Genomic DNA, 20,465 nt, shown 5'->3' on the forward strand with positions numbered 1-20,465 from the left:
AGTTGGACATTAGGGGACACTTCTTGACAGCGAGAGCAGTTTGACAATGGAACCAATTGTGTGGAGGGGTGGTGGGCTCTTTCCTGGAAGTCTTCAAGGAGAGGCTCGACACCCATCTGTTGGAGACACACTAGCTTTGGATTTCCTCCAATGAACATTGGAGCCAGTGTGGTGTAGTGGCTAGAGTGCTGGACTGGGAGTCGGGAGATCTGGGTTCTAGTCCCCACTCGGCCATGGAAGCTCACTGGGTGACTTTGGGCCAGTCACAGACTCTCAGCCCAACCCACCTCCCAGGGTTGTTGTTGTGAGGATAAAATAGAGAGGAGGAGGATTATGTACACTGCTTTGGGCTCCTTAAAGAGGAACAAAGGCAGGATATGAATGTAACAAATAAATATATAAATAACATAAAAACAGAGGCACGGAGCCTGCAGGGCACCATGGGAATAAGGGCACATTGGTGCCCATGGGCACCATATTGGGCACCCCAGGACTAGATGACCTACAAAGCCCCCTCCATGATGCTAAATTAGTTCATTTTTTATTACATTTATATCCCACTGTTTCTTTCCTCCTGGAAGGAACCCAAGGTGGCTCACATGATCCTCCTCCTCTCCTCTCCTTGTGAGGTAGGGTAGGCTGAGAGTCAGTGACTGGCCCAGTCACCATTGAAATCAGTGAGAGGTGTTCCACTGACAGCGCAGTCCTAGGCATGTCTACCCAAACGTAAGTGTCATCAAATATGATGTACGTCAGGCCTCAACGCTGGTGTGTTTTAGGCATTATTGAAAACATACCTGTTTACTTTGGCTTTCTTCCAGCTACAAGTTATCTTTGTACCAGGCTTGTACTATTGTGTGTGCGTATATGTGGTCTTTTTGTTTGTTTATTCTTTTGTAAACTACTTCAGGGTTTGTTTCAAATGAAAAGCAGTACATAAATATTATAAATAAATAAACAAACAAACAAATAAAGGCTTAAAAAAGGTAAAAAGGTGTCCCCAACCAGTCGTGTCCGACTCCAGGGTGTGGTGCTCATCCCCATTTCTAAGCCGAAGAGCCAGTGCTGTCCGAAGATGCTTCCGTGGTCATGTGGCCGGCATGACTGAACACCGAGGTGCACGGTACGCTGTTACCTTTCCCGCCGAGGCGGTACCTATTTATCTACTTGCAATTTCTTGCTTTCGAACTGCTAGGTTGGCAGAAGCTGGGACTGAAGACGGGAGCTCACTCTGTCACGCAGCACTCGGGTCTCAAACTGCTGACCTGCTGACCTTCCAGTCTGCAGTTCAGCGTCTTAACCACTAAGCCACCGTGGCCCCAAAAATAAAGGCTTATTTCCAGGTAAATTCGACTATGACTGCAGACTTAGCCTGGATCCAACCAGGGCCTGGCTCGCATGTAATGACAATGCAGGGTATGGGTTGAATATGGGTTGCTTTTGAAGCATGTGCTGTCATTACATGTGAACCCAGCACTGTGGTTTAACTCTGGGTCGTTAACTGCAAACAACTCAGGAACCCATGATTTGTTGTTGGGTTGTGAACTCTGCATTGTTCCTGGTGTTAGAAAAAAGAGACTCCATAACCGTTGGCGCCTCAGTTACGTAGGAGCCCGAGTGGCGGGAAAAATGTGGGCGGAGCCAAAAGAACCATAATTAGCTCATGACTAACGGCTTGGTAAGCTGATACTGACTGTTTATTGGCTATTGATTTGGTAATCTGATACTGACTGTTTCATTGGTTACTGGCAAGAACAATAGAAGTGATATGGTATAAAAGGCTTTTGCACACGTGTCTTGGGGTCCAGACTGCTCTGCACCCGTTTTGCAAAACATTCAATAAAATAGTGTTGGATCCACTGCTGCCTGCCTGGCATCCTTTTCTTCTAAACCGAAAGCAAGGCCTTTTTTTTATCTAACACTGGTTAGCAACCCAGAGTTAAACCACAGTGCTGGGCTCGCACGTAACGACAGCCCACGCACGATTCAGCCCGGAATCTGAGTTGTCCTTACGTGTGAACCAGAAAGTGTGAGCACGGGGAGGAGGGAGGGCAAGGCGGTTTAATCCCAAATCCTCAGGCAGCCTCTATTCGCATCTTGCAGGGAACCAGAGGTTACAAATAAAGAACTGGGAGCTAGGCAGCCTTGGCGGGTAAACGGGTTCTTACACATCAAAGGACGAAAGGCGGATGGATGGAGAGCTACCAGCGTCAAGTCTCGCTTTCTTTTCGGCTTCCCCGAGGCTGTGTCACGTGTCCCGGAGCAGCTGGCCGGAGGCCCCGCGGGGAAGGCTCAGCCGGGCTAGAAACGAAAGCTTCGCTTAGTTTCGTTTTCTGCCGACGACCGGCTGCCTGGAGGGCGCGGAGAACCTCGCCGCTGCAAAGGGCCCGCCCGCTTTCCCCGAAATGACGTCGCGGGGCGGGGGCGGGGCCGGGGCGCGGCGGCTTCTCTACATAGAAGGGAAGCCCCCGCGCCGCCAGAAGGTGGCCGCGCTGCGTTGACGGGCGGCCGCTGGGCAGCCGCTTCCGCCGAGCGCTTGCACCGTAGGGCAGCCAGAAGCACCGCCTGCGGTGTTGCCTGCAGCCCAGGTAGGAAGGCGGCCGCGAGGGGAAGGCGTCTGCATGCCTGTCTCTGTTTAGGGCTGTCCCGACGAAGGAAGCGGCTGCTGTGTGGTGGGCGTGTGTGCTCGGCGCGGTGGGGGGATTGCTTTTCCTGGAGCCGTCGAGGTGGCTTCCCCCCCCCCTTAAAACTTCGCCACATAAGCCCCAGACCTGCACACAATTATTATTGGGGCGTAAGCGTTGGAGTAAACCGTGGGGACTTCGGCTGCAATCCTCTGCGCGATTGCTTGGGAGAAAATCCCATTGAAGGCGATGGGGCTTTCTTCTGAATAGACCTGTGGCTAGGGCTGCGCTGGAACTTCCCGGCGGACGCTTGCAGGATTGCAGGGACCCTGCTGAAGGCCGCAGTTCTATGCGCCGTTACGTGGGATTTAGCCCCATAGGGTTCAGTGATGATGGGCTTAATTTCTGGAGGAAGATGAGTAGGATCGGGCAGAAGGACGCGTCGGGGTGGGGCTGGGGAGAAACAAGCCTCCTTTCAAGTGTAACTGATAGCAAGCCGGTCAAAGGAATCTGGGGAGGGCAAAGCTTGCTTCCGATGATCCTGCAGAAGGACGTTAGGAAAGTAAAAAAAACCTTGGCCCGATGAAAAGTGCCTGGGGTTGCCTCGTTGACGTTCAACGGAAGTGCTATGGAGCACACCTTGCCCCACTGAGTGGAAGAGAGGCAGAACTCTGCCTGTCATGGCACACTTCGGGAGGAAAAAGCCCTTGGTATTGTTTGGACCTTCCTAGGAAGGCCTGGATCACCCTGGGAGAACATGTTACCATGTCACGCCTCCTCTTTAGAGCTAAGAAAACGACACCGATGATGACATTGCCTTTCTTGACTGACTCATGTTGGTGGGGCGACCTGTTGCTTGGTTGTTTGGGAGGAGTTGTCCTGCAAATGAGAAATGAAACTGAGAGCTCTGGCCGAAGCCGACGTTTGCAAACCAGCAGAAATTGGGCTTGATCTCGCTGGCTCTCTCTCAGGCTAGGCACAGCAATTGACTGGCATGCAACTTCAGCAGGCCTCTGTTTCACCATTTGGGGAAAACTCAGAATCTGTTAAGAACGGAGAAGCTGATAGGATGCTGGACGCGGTTTTCCAAAGTATAAAATGGGGCACTTTGAAAAGTGCAACCAAGATTCTTGTGGCATCTTAAAGGCGAACAAATCTTTCTGGCACGAGCTTTCACGGACACTGTCAGATGTATCCACGAAAGCTTATGCCAGAATAAATTTGTTCGCCTTTAAGGTGTAACAAGACTTTCTTGTTTTTGCTACAACAGACTAATGTGGCTACCCCTCTGCAAGTTAAAACTTACAATGAGTCTTGTGTCTTGTTAAAAGACTAATATAGCATATCTTTTGGTGGGCCAGGGCCTGTTTTGTCAGATGCATGAAGTGGTCACTGCAGATACAGTTGTCAGGGTGTAGTCACACATTCCATCTCTGGTTTCTGAGGGTTGTTTTCACTGTTTACCTCCATCACCAGTGTACAAACAGGAGACTGTGCCTATCTTGCTTTTGGTTGCTTCTAGATGAGGGTTATATCCTGCAATCACTCTGCCTCATTCACAGAATTTTACGGTGGGTCCAGATGATGTCATCTTCCACCATTTGTAACCCTGCTGTGTGTTCCCACTGCCTCTTCAGTCTTGTTTCTTACTACAGAAAACTGATTACGGAGGGAAAGAAAGAATAGCTGCACAATGGCTTTTGATTGGTAAAGCTAGGAGTCCATCATCTGGAAGCACCTCTTGTCACATGCCACTACTTGAGGAAAATATGGCAGAGTGGCAACTCCCCCTCCCCCCACTCCTTTTTCCTCCCTGAGCCCTCCTTCCTGGGATCTTAATGTAAGCAATAGAAGATCCATATGGTCCCTTTTCTCTTGTCTCGCTCCTATCCTTATGAATATTGGCTGGGGATGTGTACATTTTATAAGTAGAGTGTAGGTATGTGTGTGTATTTTCTTCCAGTGTATGTGTATGAAAATACGCATACACTGGAAGAAAATTCTGGTGTATGTGTGTATATTTTCTTTTTAAAGATGGCTTTCCTTACACTGAAACTTTTGGGCAACTCTTTAAGAATGTTCAAGTAAGGTATTTCCAAAAGAAGTTTCAAAAACGACAACACAGGCCAGTAGTTAACCAATGAGAGGCTTTTTGAAAAGATTTTGGGTGCATCCAAATGAAGGGCTCCTAGGATTATCAATCAAAAGGCATTGTGTGGCTATTCCATCTTTTACTCCTTAATGGAATTTTTTCTGGTAAGAAAAACCCATGGATGAAGCGAGGGAAAAACCACAGGAGGGTTACAAATTGATGGCAGGGTTTTCTGGAGCCCCTGTAAAATGAGGTAGAGCAATTACACAACAAAAGCCTCATCTGGAAGCTCCTTAGGGTATCATTTTCTGAAAAGTTTCAGTTTTAATCTGGTCTCTTGTCTAGTAGAGATGAACTTGGGATTCATTGTTTTGTAGAATCACTAGGAAGTCATCTGGAAAATTAAAAAGGGAAAATACTTTTTAAACATTCTGACTTTTTCTTGCACAAGTTTCAGCCTTTAAAAATTTTATTGGCAGTTTGTTCCATGATAGAAGCAACTACCAGTCTTTGCATTATTGTGAAATAGAATTCTTTGTTGCCAATAATTAAGCAGTAAAAATGATCTACACTGGAAAATAAGTGGGGAAGCCAAACAATGTTACTAACTCTCCACCAGATTCTCTAGGGGTTGAGTATTTTCGAAGTAATTGGCATGGAAACCCCAAAGTGTACAGTTTTGCAAGCAGGCTGTTCTTATCTAAAGCAAGGGCATTTTAGAAAACATCACTGTTGTCTTTATTGCTTTAGTTTGGAGTGCAGTAGAGAGACTTCTGTCATGCTGACCTTTCCAGTAAACCAACAAGCCTGAAGTAAACCAAAGTTTACAATTTCATCCTATTAGCATGAGGAAGGCAAGCTTATGATATTAGGCGACCTGAGTTGTTTCCTTATTGCTCAGTTCCCTTGATGCGTATTTTTTCACAGGTGACTTGTTAGAATGTATGTTTTAAAAAATGCTCCCAAATTGTAAGAAAATTATTACTGCTATTGTGAGTCAAACCAAGGGTCTGTAGGCTTGTTCGTCTCTCTCCAGCAATGACTAATATGATGTAGACAACTATTTTTAATACAACTTCCTCTCTGCTAACAATTAATGTCCTTCCAACCTTGTCCTTGCTGCTACTTTATTAAGCCCTATTCTGAAGGGAGTGTTGGCTGTGCCCCGTGAACTTTTATGTATTCTTTGCTTTAAAAACAAACAAACACCTGCCCTGAGATTCTGGCCCATATTGTGTCTGGAATCATTATTGTATGGGGCAGACGGTTCTGCTTTTTGATAACATCTGCTTTCATATAGTTATATGGTTAATGACTAGTTAAGAAATCTCTGAAGACTGAGGTGGGGGGTTGAACAGAATATATAGTCATTAATGCACATTGCATAGTTATAGGTCCCCTCCTTATAACTAGCAGAAGCAGAACAGATTATGAGAAGGAAATACACGGCCAGGATCTAAAATGCTACATTAGGTGCGCACAGGGGCTTCTGTATGCTCACTGGCATGTTTTTACTTTGAGCAAGCCCCTGTGCCTTCTCACAAACTACTTTGGAAAGTTCCGTCAGTTTCCATAGCAGTTTGCCACGTAGAAGGAAGAGCTGCTGATCAAGAAACATGAGTGAAAAGCCCCCCCTTGGTTGTGTACGAGTTGTGCTCTTGGCCATTCACATTTGCTTACATGAATGGAATGGAATCCTGGCCATTCACATTTGCTTACATGAGATAGGCAGAAAACAGTGTGTCTTTGTGCAGAATTTGAATTACCTTGGCACAACATTTTGTTGTTTTTATTTAATAATAATAAATATATTTAATATAATTAAGTAAATAATTATAAAGATTTGTAGGCTGACCTTCAATGAAACGGTCAAGGCAGTGTACACTTTTTAAAAAGAAATAAGCAAAAAGCACCAGGATAACATCTAAAACTGCATATAAAAAATAGAGCAAATCAACAGTTCAGAAATTCAGCACAAAACTTTATGCCCTGGATGTTGTGGACAGAGGAGTGGACTGCATCCAAGTGACAGCATCTGGTGTTCCAGGTTGGTTACAGAATTCAGGAAAGCAACCTCTTTTATGAACCAATTAAAGAAACACATTAGAACTTGGATCCTTTTTAGCGGGCTCTTTTTTGGAGACGAGCTAGTCAGGAGCCTTGTACAGGAACAGAACCACAAAATCTGTATAATATCACTAGAAACATCCAAAGGGAAAATCAGGTATCACATGCAAATGCATTTTGCTGAAATGTAGTTCATGAAGGAAAAACCTCAGCATTTCTTATTTGCTGCAAATGTTCTGTTGAAGGGGAGGACCAATCTAAGTTATTTATTTTTTAGTTAATGCTTGGAATATAGGGGTGGATGGGGAGGGTTAAGCAACTCTCTCTAGCCCCTGGCCATATGGCTACCTCCCCGGATTGTGAGATGTTATCATTTTTATTTTTAACAAAATAGGTTGCTTGATGCATTAGTATTTTATAAAAGCTCAACCATTTGAGGAAGATATCTGACTACACATTGCTGTGTAGACTTCAGCTCTGTCATAAGGGCATCGGAGATTATTCAGATGTTTAGAAAGGGTGTGTGGTACAACCCTCACAGAACTCATCAACTCAGAATGTATTGGGGTGGGTGGGTGTGCATGTTTTAGAATAGGCTCTCATGTCAAAATCTCCTGTTATACTGGAGATCTAGTGCCTTTAGTGGCAAGTCGTGTTCTGCCAACTCACTGTTTTCTCAAGGAAATATGGGAGGGTCCTCCCTGAGCTCTGAAATGGGTTCTTGTACCAAAATAATTCTCTTTAATTTTCTTACTGTTTGGGAGTTTAAAGCAGACATATACACAGTCATTCACCTGATATATGAGAAACTTTACAAAAGCTTGTTTTTCTTTTACCTAAAGTAGGAACGCTTGGACAGAAGAGCCAGTAAAATTTTTCTTTGAGCTAGTAATTTCCATGAAGTTTCTGGTAGCTTCCAAGTCTGACATTCTGTTAAGATCATCCTGAAATCTCAATATTTAGATTGCCCTCCCATTGATCTGCTACTGATTTGGGAACAAACCAAAGTTAAGTATAGTAACCTATAATATTATAGTATAGTAATTGTCATCTAGTATTCAAACACTCTTTTTAAATATCATTGGCACCAAAGAAAGAAATGATCTCTTTAGGAAAGAGCTCTAAATATGTAAGTGCATCTGGACAACCTAATCCTAAACAGCCTTTTTGCCTCTAAAATGGCATCATGTGGTAGGCACTTTCACCCTTATTGCTGAATTTCACTTTCACAGCATGATTGAACCAGTGCGACAGAGTCATGGCCACTCTGTACCAGCGAGCAGCACAGTCCCACTTCCCACGTACTCTCCACCCTGTAAAAGCTTATTCTGCATAGCATAGCTGAGCTGCAGAGGTTTTTTTTTAAAAAAATCTGATTATGCTGGCATTTCACAACTGGAATAGTATGAGGGGTCATTGTGCACGAGATTGTATGCTTGGCGTTTACGGAACATCAGAGGACAGAATTGGACCACTGGAGCTTTCTTTATCCCCATCATGTATTCCATTCATTCTTTAACTCTAAAATTGTCCTTCCCCTAAGTAGAAGTTGTTGCTTTTTTAAAAAAGGTGGCAAATACAGTTCAACTAAGAGACCAAAACAAATACAACGTGCAGATAACAGGTTATTGCTTACTTCCTGTTATGAAAGACTTCCTTCATGCTTCTGTGTTGTATCTGGCCAATTGTGGTTATGGCCTGGCTAATCCATTGATTGTACAATCACTATATTGGTCTTTAAATGCATGTTGGTGCTTTTTCAGTAGGTTCCTTTGTGAATTAACTGCAATGCTCTTGAGATTTAGGATGGGGAGAGCTATTATACTATAATTCAGAGCATACTTTTTTCCTCTCTTTGTCAGAATGGATCACCTCCCCTTTCGGGATCCCATTGCTCATGCAGAATGCATGAAAGCACATGGAAATCAAGACTTCAAAAACGGGAATTATGTTCAAGCCATCAAAAATTATGATGAAGCAATACGTGTAATGATTTATTTATGGCACACAACAAGAGGGTAAGCATTTATTTAGAGAATTGTGAACTGTCCAGTGCTAACTTCTAGACTTGATCTTTCTTTTATTAAGTTACTGAGGTTGGTTTCCCGTGACCAAGTTAGTATTTGATGATGGTTTGATTGTTAGATGTACTCCTTACATAGTGATTGCAAGAAGGTCAGATTTTCACCAAAGAACAGAGTCCGTGTGCAGCAGTAATAGTTGCATTGTCCATCCGCATGTCCCCAAATACTGGAAAAGACAAAAGGCCACTCTAGGGAGAGATTATTATTTCAGGTAGCAGGTGGTATTGTGATTTGCTTTTCCACCCCAGACAAGCAGATCAATGGCTAATTGCTTCTCTAGTGAGACTCCATAGAAAAGAATCCACAATAGAGTATTAGCTAGTCTTATTGTAGAATGCAGTTATTTTTGCAAGAAGTTGTAAGTGAAGTATTCTACAATAAGACTAACTAAGGGCTCAATCCTATGGAGATAGACGGGTGCCTCCGACCTACCCTGAAGGAGGTGCCCTGTCCATAGCAGGGTGGAAGCAGCACAGAGGAGAGAATTTCCTCCATGCTGCAGCCGCCCTGCACCTTGCCTTAGAGTCATGTTTTTGCACATCTAAGTGCAGCTTTGGGGGTGGAGGTGGGCTAGAGACCACATAGGAAGCTGTCTAAAACAGCTTCCATGGTCTCCCATCCCTGCCCCCAGGAAGCCCCATTTTCACCCCTCTGTGCTCTGTGTTACGAGCACAGAGGTGGCGGTGATGCGGTTCTCTCCACCCCGGCTATGAGGGGCTGGGGGAAGGAGCGGAGAGCACAGTTTCCCAGCTACGAGCTCGTAGCAGGGAAACCAAAAAATCCTATCTCCCCCAGACGCTATCTAGGGGACATAGGATTGCTCTCTCAAACTCTGAAACCTTGGAGAAACATTGCCAATCAGTAGTGATAATATTGGGGTAGATGGTCTGACTTGGCTTCCTATGTTACAGAACTTATACTAAACTGTACATGGAGATGTGTTGGTGAACTGGTGTGTGAAAGGCTGAAGTTTTGTGTCTCCTTGAACAACATTCCATACATTCCAAAGCCAGAATATATTGTCAACTCCCTCATACAATTGAGGAGATAAAGGGTATTTTCCCTTGAGTTAGGGAAAGGATAAGGGTTTTTTAATCTCTTCCTCCACTATTTCCATAAAAGCCAACTGTCCTTGATTTATTGGAATTTTGAGACGCAGGCTGGAGTTCTATTTTAATTGTTGCCGATCAAAATTTGCAATATGACATGCCTAAGATGTATTTGTTTCTAAGGTGTTTCTTAACATGCTTAGAATATCTTGGGCATAATTTGATTTGGGTTTCTAACATGCCATATGTAACGTTTGCAGCCAATAAATCTGTTTCATTTTTTTGTTGTTGTTCAGCAGATACTTCTGATTTTTAACTAGAAGTCTGTTGCCGAAGTGTAGGTTGGTTAGTTCAAATCAGCGTGTGAAATTCAGCCCCTTGCAAGTTTACACTGCCTTTAGGAACATCCCTGACATGTTTAGGGTTGCCAGCTGCAGTGACAATAGAAGCCCAAACTGGCAGAATTACCCATTGGGGTCTAGATCTATGCTCCCTTTTCTCCCTAGCCCATGGTCCTGAGTCCCCCCAAACTCTCTTGCCTGATCACTTCCTTCCTGTCAATAGTACATGGCTGTAATCCAGCTTTCCAGTTTTTCTGCAGTCCTACCTTGGCTCTTCCTTTTCTCAGCTTCATGTCTCCACCACCCATGGTTTCCTCAGGTTTTTCTTTCTTCGGCCACTGCTTACTTTACCCCACTTCCTGTCTTTTGGCCAGCCACACAATGCTATTCTCTCCCTCCTCCCAGAATATACAGCCCCTCCTGATCTTAGGCGCTGTGAAATTTCTTCAGAGTCCCCTCCCTTGGATTGCCCTTTCTTGCCTCAATTCCCTGACTCTGCTGCCCCTTTCCTCAAGCCTCATACTCCACCTTTCATCCTGCGGCTTCCTTTCTCACTCTATTGCTTACTCTGCAATCTGCTTACCTCTGGGCTTCCTGTCACTTAGCTTTCCTCTGTCCCAGGATGTCTTCCCATTCCTCATCCTACCCCCTTGTGAGGTTTTTATCCCTGTCGAACAGGCGCCTTTCCCTTCCCTCAGAAGCTAGACAGCAGGCTGTTGCGTTTCCTCAACAAATGCTACCACATTGGCTTAGCCATTCAGTGTTAGAGCCTTCACCCCACATGTGCAATACAATATAAATACCTAGCCACTGGGATTTTTGCTTTGGAGACCTTTACATCAGGGCAGGTACCTGTCATGTTGTTCCCATGTTACAACTGAGGTAACTGGTAGATCCTTGTATACCACTAGTAAGTGCTTAGAGGTTGCCTCACAGCAATTGAGAGAGGCTCAACATTTGGTTCTTTATTTTATTTCTAAAAGTATTTGTTTGCTATGTTTCAACCCTAAAAAGGGTGCCCAAAGTGGCTCGTAAAAACACGTTAAAAACTTGTTAATGTGCAATAAATGTGAGAACAGAATGAAACATCAACATAATCGGGAAAGAGGAGATTAAAAGCTAGGTGAACTGAAAGTCTTATAAAATGCTTAAAGCTTAAAAGAAAGAACAACAACCATTTCTATTTATTTTCCATGGTACAATAGCTGTAGAGTATAAGATAATTATGTTTACAAGGCTACAGGGATTACATACAGGAAAAAACAAAGGTGCTGTCTCCTTCGTTGGTGTAAGTCCTCTGCTGGAGTTACCTGTGGAGAATGGTTTTACGCTCCAGTTGTGTTTGCTGTTGGACAGTGCTCTTTCCCAAAGGGAATGCATAAATGACACACATACATCCTTAAACACCCATGAACATGCATTGTGCCCAATAAGGAGATCGCAGCCTATATGCATAGGTCTTTAAAGTGTTCGTGATAGATATGTGCCCTCACGTATTTGCTGTGGGAAAAGCCAGCGTGCCTCTAACTAGTACAGTTGCCACAGCACCTCTGTCTAAGCCAGGGATGGGGCACCTGTGCCCCTTCAGATATTGTTGGATTGCAACTCCCATCATTCCTCACCACTGGCAATGATGGCTAGGGCTGACGGGAGCCCAACAGCTTTCAGAAGGCCACATGTTCCCCATCTTGGACCTAAGCCAAAATAAATACATGTTACATGCATCTCCAGTTACTTCCTGACTACCTCTCTGTATTTGTGTTTTTTAAAGCAACTGATAGTGGAATGGTGCACTGGAAGCACCCTTAGGAATTTTCAACAAAACCAGCCAGGAGTCTTATGGTACCTTAAAGACTACCAAATGGATTATGTCATGAGCGTTCCATGGAAATTTATTGCATAATAAATTTGGTGGCCTTCAAGGTATTGCAAGACGCTTTTTTGGTTTTGCTGCAACCAACTTTTTTGGTTACTTCTCTGGAAGGAGTTTTCAGGTGATTCAGTGTTTTTGTTAAAATTCCTCATCTCTTAGGGTTGTTCACCACCGAGACATGGCAGTTTTACTGTGCAATCGATCAAATGCCCTTTACAACATAAGTAAGTGGAAAGAAGCTTTTTGCTCAGCACAAAAAAGCCTCCAGTGGGATCCAACTTACGTTAAGGTACACTCCGAAAACTTTTATCTTGCAATTTTTAAAATCATGTTTTAAAGTTTAAATACTTTGAAGCAACGTATATGGTTTTGTTGATAAATAGAACATTTGTAAGAAGAGAGTGGTCAGATCTATGCAATTGGGATTTGAATTTGTTCTTTGGCCTTATCACATTAGGAAAATCTATGTTTTGGCATGTGTATGGCCTTTACTTAAAAGAGAGCTGCTTTAATGAAAATAGAATTATTTACAAGATAACTGCCATTCAGAGCTGTGTTCCTATTGCAGGAGCTGTGGAGATGAACAGGAGGCTTACTAGAAAAATCTCAGGGATATAAAAATTATGCTGGTACCTTGGAGTTTTGAAAACTTTGCTGTACATAGGGCTGGTGCTTTACAATCTGAAGTATTCTTCCAACTGATGATGGTTTCACAAGTGTTGTGTTGGGACTTATTCTCCTTGCTAACTACTAAGGATAGCTTTAGGTGCCATTGATTACATTACAAACACAGGTACTTTGAAAAAATAACAACCCTTTAAAGTTTCCATTTTATAAATTCTCATTGAGTTCAAAATGGAGAGAGAGCCATCGTACGTTCTCACATCACCTCAGACAGAATATTTTTCAGGGGAGTTATTTCGCACATTAATCTGCCCGTTATCAAGTGTAGAGGCATTTACACTCATGTGTGAACCAGGCCTTAGCTTAAGGGTCTGAAGGATACAGATTGTTTTTGAATCTCCTTTTAGGATTTAATTGAAAAATGTTCTGATTTAAAATATTTGTAAATTATCAAATAAGTGGTTGGATCCTTATTTATGCTGGATCAATGGGGTGGTGGAAGTGGACTTCCTTGCCGACTCTTTCCCAAGGCAGCCCCTCCAGCCCCCTGAAAATGCTACACAAAGAGTCAGGAAACCCTGCTGAAGAGGTGAACTGTGGCATGTGTGGGCGGCAGGGATGAACCCCCCAAATCAGGCAGAGTTTCCTTCCATGAGCAGAGCCCTTCCTCTTGCTCAGAAAGGTAGATCCTAGATCCAACCCAACAATTGCATCCAGGCAAGCAAGTAGATAAATTAGACATGAATAGCTTCATTTAATTTTTTCTTCAAGCTGTTGAAAAAAACTAAAATAATTTATTACTAAAAGAGCCAGTTACATTGGTATGTATGAGCAGGTGACCAGTAAAGAATATTGTGGGCTAGTAACTTGTTGAAATCAAATGCTAAATTGGCTTATTTGACTGGTTATTTGGGGAGTGGGGGGAAGTGATTGAAATGTCCACATATTTAGATACAGTTTATAAAACAGTATATTATGTATAATGCAGAAGTTTTCCTTCCAAATCCTGATATTTAATTCTATTTACTGCTAGATTCTTCCATTCTTATTTAGGAAGCCATGCCATCATATTGTTGCTGTTAAATTATTTGGCTCTGTTGATCTGTGTTGTTGTTGTGAACCGCCCAGAGAGCTTTGGCTATTGGATGGCATAGAAATATAATAAATAAATCTGTTGATGTGGTACTGAAGTCGAATAACGACTGTCTTGTGATCTTTCTTTCTAGGGGTACTACAGAGCTGGTTACTCAGTGATTAAATTGTCACAATCTAGTGACATGTATAGCTGTCTAGATGCAGCTACAATATTCTGTCAAGGTTTGAGCTTTCTCCATACTTCATCAGATATGGGTCAAATTCCTGATTTTATAGTTGGTGTCTTCTCAAGTGTTAACAGTAAGTGACATGAAATATGATATTTTCATGTGACTATTACGATAATGTCAGATTTGGGGACTGAATGACAGATACAGTTAGGCATGGTATACAATCATTAATATTCTGTAACCTTTGCAAAATTTGTGGCCTCAGTCCATTTGTAGATGATTAAAAGTATTCAGTGCCAGTTAAAGGCGGGGGGTAGTATTTGGCCTGGTCCAAAATGAGAGATAACTGTAGAAATAGCTTCATGGAGAATGTGATTTCAGATATGTGATATATAGTGTAGTTCCTGTTTGCACATGTGCTCTCATCCAGTGTGTCAGGCTCTGGAAGTGCATTGTTGCACACAGCTTTAACTGGATTGTGACACCATGTCATATGCAGCTAAAGAAGGCCAGATGAGGGTTTGATGAGCCTAAGGCTCCCCCGGCCCTTTGTACCAGGTCAAGTAAGGCCTAGTCTACACATGCAGCAGAATGAGGTATTAAGAGTGCTGAGACAGTAGCATGGTACCATGTACCACTTCGGTATGCAGGTCAGTCATAGTTTTGAATTCATCCCTACATCAAATACCTATTGCAAAGTATTTTGCAAGAACGCCAAGAGCAGGCAAAAAGTTGGGAATAGAGACTTTCTCCCTGCTGTGCTTGATTTCTATTTGCAGGAAGTCCTATACAGGGAAGAAAATTCAAAACTGGAATTGTACTACCTGCAGCACATCATGCCACCTGCAGCTTCTACCATCACATTCCCACGTCTTGCCTCTTCTTTCTGTTTGTATGGACCAGGCCTAAGTAGCAACTGGATCATATTTATATTCTTGCCTAAATGTAGCATTGAGAGAAATAGTTGAAGGATCCTTAGACGTATTATTGCATGGGAGGGCTACTTGTGGCCCTTTAGATGTTTTGGCCTACAACTTACATCAGCTGTAGCCAGCATAGCCAATGGTGAGGGAGCATGGGAGTTGTAGGCCAAAACATCTGAAGGGTCACAAGCTGCCCACCCCATTCTATAGCTTGTTCGTTTTTTCTGTTTTATATCTGTATTTGCTAACCTCTGTCTTTATACTTCCCCCTCTCTGTTGGTGCCAAATTGGGGAATTACTAAGGTGGAAGAGTGCAACATAGAAAGAAAGAAAGAAAGAAAGAAAGAAAGAAGCTTAAGCCCCCTTTGTTTCATTTCCCCCCCTTTAGATGAAAGTTCTATTAGCCCACAGTTTGTATCCATCTGTAAAAAAGTTGTGAATTATAATTTCGGTCCATCAGTATGGCAACAGGTGATTGAAAAGCTGGCCAGGAAAGGATTGTGGCAGGTAGGTGTCTTACTATTTTAAATATTGGTATTCTGCCTCTCCTAAGCTCTGCCCTGGGAGGTAGTGAGCTCTCCCGCACTGGAGGCATTCAAGATGAAGCTGGACAGCCATCTGTCAGGGATGCTTTGACTTGGATTCCTGCACTGAGCAGGGGGTTGGACTCAATGGTCTTATAGGTCTCTTGCAACCCTACTATTTTATGATTCTAAGCTCAGGTTGGCTTCTTAACAAATTTGACCAAGTCATCAGGGAAGTGATCATGGATTCTGGAATCTCTCTGCTTAAATGTTTCAAATCCTGCAGTTACAAAGCCCTATTTATATCTGGGATAAACTGGCATGAATTGTAGACATGCTTTCTTGATTTGTATGCTTAGCTCAATTCCTGGGTAGCATTCATAATTTTTGTTCACACCTGTTAAAGATGCCAAAGAGAGGGAATCGAATGTGTATGTGTAGTTGAGTAAAAGGCACTCTCTTGACTATTGTACTCTCTTTAGGAATACTGAAGCTACTTTGTGGCTGCTTAGGTAGTTACCTTTGCTGCACCAAGCTGCAAGAATGTAAGCTGCATGGAGCAGGTCTTGTTGCTAGCAAAAGGAAGTAAACCCCCACATTTCCAGTGCTGGGAGATATGCATGTGGTAGCACTGCAATCATACATTCTCCTTGTTGATGCTGATTACCTCTATGGATGGGATATTGAACTCTCCCTCCCACAACAAGTGATTACTACTGTCAGATAGGAAAGCAGTAATAATATTCTTCGAGCCCGGGGTGCAGGGGGCTTCTCATAAGTGGAATTTAAGCCATTGGTGTTTTGTAATTAACGGTAGTGTGTCCACAGAACTGCAGAATGATACTTGTATCAGAATACTTCCAGAGTTGCTTCCTCTCTCGTCCTTTCTGATGTATATCATAGTTTTGAATAACTATGCTAGGTTTTGCAAACACCAGGCATCTCGGTGATCTGGTGTCTGAATGCATTTGAAAGTTAATATTTAAAGGCCATTTGTTCAGAAAACTTTTTTTCTGTTCTAGTCTTGCCTATTGTTGGCTTATGAGAAAGACAAGTTGCCGAAGAGTTTGAGAGTCACCAATTTATCATTGAAAGATCTATTTGAGGTTAGTCCAAATATGTTTGGTGGAAATCCTTTACCTGGGATTGGGTGAATGGAATTGGGAAATGGATTTCACCTGAGTATTTGCATAAATAGTAGGTTTCGTAAGTAACCAATATAGACTTCACAAGATGGAGACTTCAGTTCAGAGGAGCTGCATGCAGTCCACAAAATTATTTTAATAATTCTTCTGTTAGCAGCTCACTACAGCAGTCGTCTCTTGATATCCCTGAATTGGTGGCAGTGGCTGGATAACGACATCTGAAGTTTTTGTGATAGATCCTTTTTGTTGATATCCTCTCTCCAAGTTAAGGTGATGATTGTGACTTGGTTTGCATGTCGCGGTGGCAATTCTTGGGTTGTTTAAGCATCCCCAATTGCTGGGGATGAGTGATGGGTGCACTACTTCCCATGCATTTGCCATTTTTTATTACAGTTAACAAATTTCAATTCATGACATCCAAACCAGGAAACTCTGGGTTGTTTAGGGGTTAAACAATGCAGAGCTAATGGGGCATTCCTGGGTTGTTAATTAAAAGTGGAAACGAGTGCACAGCTTGCGTGCTTTGTTCATCCCTGCATAAAACAACCCAGGAATTGCCGTTGTGAAGTGTGAACTGGGTTTGTATGTGCACCAAATATAACCTAAGCATGTATATTCTATTTCTCTTCAACCAGAAATATGTTTTTTGTGGTCAATATGAGGAAATGGAAAGGTTACCCAAACTAGTGGAATGGCTGATCTCCATTGGAGCAAATATAAAGAGTGTTGGACCTTATCCCCTTCATGCTGTCATCATTCTTTGTGTCAAAGCAAGTAAGTGCCTTACGAAATAATGGTGTAACTATATAATAATAATAAAATAATAACATACTACTAATAATATATATTAATAATAAATTATGTATTAATAATATACTGGTCTACAAATAATAAACAATTATTGTAATTATTATAATTAATAATTAAATGCCTTTAAAAATAATTCTCAAACAGAATGACAGCCTGAATGATGCTACAGATAATTTGGAAATATAGACATAAAATTCAACAACTAGGATTCTGTCAGAATGGTGTGTTGAGGATTGTGTATTCAAGCCCTACAACATGAGGTGGCTAACCTTTGGTCAGGGAATGTGGGTGTGTTGCAGTCCAAGACCAGACTAGAAATGCCTATGATATGGAGCTTCTCCACACGAGGCTTTTATCCTGTGATTTAGATTGGTTACTCACAGATGTTTGTGGATCCTTTATGTGACATCGTCACTCTCCAGGGCCTCTTCCATGCTTTATGACCATTTCCATGGCTTTATTTGTAATGGTGATAATGAGCTATTTTAAAATAGCGATTTGAATCTCAGAGTGTAATGGCGGACTTGCACTATAACCACAGCACCTTCTAGTGCCTATATAATGAAACATATAGAATGTAGAGATAAAAGAAATCCCCAGAAAAAAAGGGAAGTGTGTTTAAAGGGCCAATCTTAGTCCCACAAAGAAACCAGAAGCAGAAGCCCTGGTAAAGTTAGCCTTGTGTGGAGAAGCCCATAAAGTCAGTTACTATTCCCAGCTCAGTAGGCTAGAACGCCTTTAGACTACAGATAAAACTAACCTCAAAGTATGGAAGAGTTGTATAGATATTGTACTGTGTATGGAGTGTCACTCTAGAGTGTCACTAACGCATACTTTGGACTGGATTTGACACCAAATGGTTGTCCACCACAGCCCTGGAGAATTTTTTGTTAGACAGAATAGATAAAGCCAAATAGAGAACAATGGGTATATCCAGTGTTAGTCCTATGTAGAGTAGAACCATTGAAATGAATACAGCTTAAGTTAGTCATGATTAACTTAAGTCCCATTCATTTTAATGGGTCTACTTTATGTAGGACTAACATTGGATACTACCCAATTATTACAAAAAATATATTTTCCCATCCTTTGTGGATATTTTGTAAGACTTGACATAAATTAATCACTTAAATTAAAGCTGTATGCTTCTGTTTTTAAATTATTCAGAAGGAAACCACCTTTTCAGCTGGTTACTTGATCATAAACCAGAACTGAAGGATCATATCAACCAGCAAAATGAAGATGGGTCTACAGTTCTCCATGTTGTAGCATCCCATTCCAGTGGATATCCTTTACAAAGTAAGTTGAGCGGAATGTTCAGCATCTGTCTTCATGGTAGCGTTGCGTTACTTTCTGTGACGTAAAATTGTTTGTTTCCATTTTTAGTCTCTCCTATCCCCAAAGACTCAAGGTAGGTAACAATATTTAAGAAGCAAATTCTTAAAACAATTAACCATGACAGATAAATAAAATAATTGTCTTCTATAAGAAAGCTTGGTCTGTCATAAACTGCAGAAATGTCACCAGATGAAAAGGTGTGTCCCCCCCTCTCCCCCTGGAAGAGAGGTCAGCTTTGCTAGTCTTCTGGTGGAAGGTTGTACAAACCCGGGAAGCAGCAGCAAAGAACATCCCTCTAGCGTCCTTGCTGTTAGGGTGCGCTAGCCAAAGACCCTTTTTTTTGCCAATTACTGTAGAACTAATAAAGTGTCCTTTCCTTTCAACACTGAAAGGTGGAAATGGTTTGGTAACCTTAGGGCAGGCGTAGGCAACCTGGTGCCCTGCAGATGTTTTGTAAAAATTTCCATCAGCCCCAGCCAGCATGCCCAGTGGTAAGGGAGGGCACCAGGGCAGCTATTCCTGCATTATGGTGTTGGTCTGAGGGCACATGAGACAGCCACCTTGCTAAGCTGGTTTGGGTCTGGTTACTACCTGGATGGGAGACTGCGTGGGAATTTCTTTATGCTGCCTTGAGTTCCATGATAGAAGAAAGTCAGGCTATAAACGTACAATAATAATAATGAATAATGTATATTAGGGAAGAATTGTTTTTGTTAACTTGCATAATCATGATGTAACCCAATTATGTGAACAATAAGTAACTTATTCTCACCAGTTTAATTCTTGATATTTTGGTTGTTTTCTACCAAAATCCTTAGAAGGTTCTAAGGCCCAAGTGCAAGTACCACTGTGCTTTTAACATAGACTCAAATGAGATTTTGTGCTGATGTATTTTGAACTGAGCGCATGTGAAGGAATGAAACTGTTCTGCCACTTTGTGGTTGGTTCTTAGTTGTTTTCTGTTTAGGATCTCTCCCTGACTGGAGGTTCAAGAGGTTAGCCCAGGAAACTGAAACTTAAGGGTTGGGGGAGGAAACCTAGTCATCTGGGAAACAGAAACTGAACAAGACTCTATGGCCCTTCTGATAGCCAAGAGGCTGGATGTAGAAGTTAAAATAGCGTGCCTAAGTAAAGCAGGCAAAAACAGAATTTGCGTTAGGGAGTTGTAGAGTTCAGAAGAGAAAAGAGCTTGAAATCAGAAGAAGCCAGGAAGGAGAGTACTGCAGAGGACCCAGACTCCACTCCAGAGACTAAAGAAGCTGAGATGAGTGCAAGAAGGTTGGAAACTGTACTGCCAGTGGAGTAGGATTGGCTGAAATCACTTTTTTTACTAGGTTCTGCCAAAGTAAGGAAATACTCTAGACTAGCTTTAGATGGATGCATTTTCCCATGTTTTCATATCCTAATTGTTCTTATGGCTAATTGCTACAGCGGTTTTAAAATATTTTTCCCTCCTAGAAATATTTTTACAATAATAAAAATATTTATTATTTTTATAATAATATTATATTATTATAATATAATAATATTATAATATATTATAATGCTGCCTTTCAAACCCTTTACTGAAATCTAAATTGGTTTTTTGTCCTAACCTTGGTCTGATACCTTGTTTTTCATCCCACGCTTACTTGCTTTATCACACTGTCCAGTACAGTGAGTTGGCTGGGCCAGTGAGTAAGTTACAGAGGTTATAAAGGCTGTTT

The 20,465-nt window shown here is 42.2% G+C and overlaps 1 protein-coding gene across 5 annotated transcripts in view; it reads left to right on the forward strand.

Annotated features, from left to right (window-relative positions):
* Nucleotides 1–2,478: 2,478 nt before the first annotated feature.
* The window catches only part of TRANK1 (tetratricopeptide repeat and ankyrin repeat containing 1), a 69,167-nt gene continuing 51,180 nt past the window's right edge, over nt 2,479–20,465 (forward strand). Inside the window, exons 1-8 of one of the 5 annotated variants that reach the window (XM_084857978.1) lie at nt 2,479–2,588; nt 8,646–8,801; nt 12,290–12,419; nt 13,981–14,149; nt 15,331–15,449; nt 16,489–16,572; nt 17,247–17,385; nt 18,589–18,720. In XM_084857978.1, coding sequence (XP_084714104.1) covers nt 8,647–8,801; nt 12,290–12,419; nt 13,981–14,149; nt 15,331–15,449; nt 16,489–16,572; nt 17,247–17,385; nt 18,589–18,720 — 928 coding nt within the window. In that variant the 5' untranslated portion in view covers nt 2,479–2,588; nt 8,646. Of the gene's footprint in view, nt 2,589–8,645; nt 8,802–12,289; nt 12,420–12,857; nt 12,924–13,980; nt 14,150–15,330; nt 15,450–16,488; nt 16,573–16,793; nt 16,882–17,246; nt 17,386–18,588; nt 18,721–19,808; nt 20,105–20,465 lie in introns of those variants that run through there. The other 4 variants (XM_084857979.1, XM_084857980.1, XM_084857982.1 and 1 more) reach the window with 4 other exon arrangements.

This window comes from Heloderma suspectum, chromosome 5 (assembly GCF_057233095.1).
Source record: "Heloderma suspectum isolate Gila_16-S chromosome 5, 16-S_ref, whole genome shotgun sequence".
NCBI lineage: Eukaryota > Metazoa > Chordata > Lepidosauria > Squamata > Helodermatidae > Heloderma > Heloderma suspectum.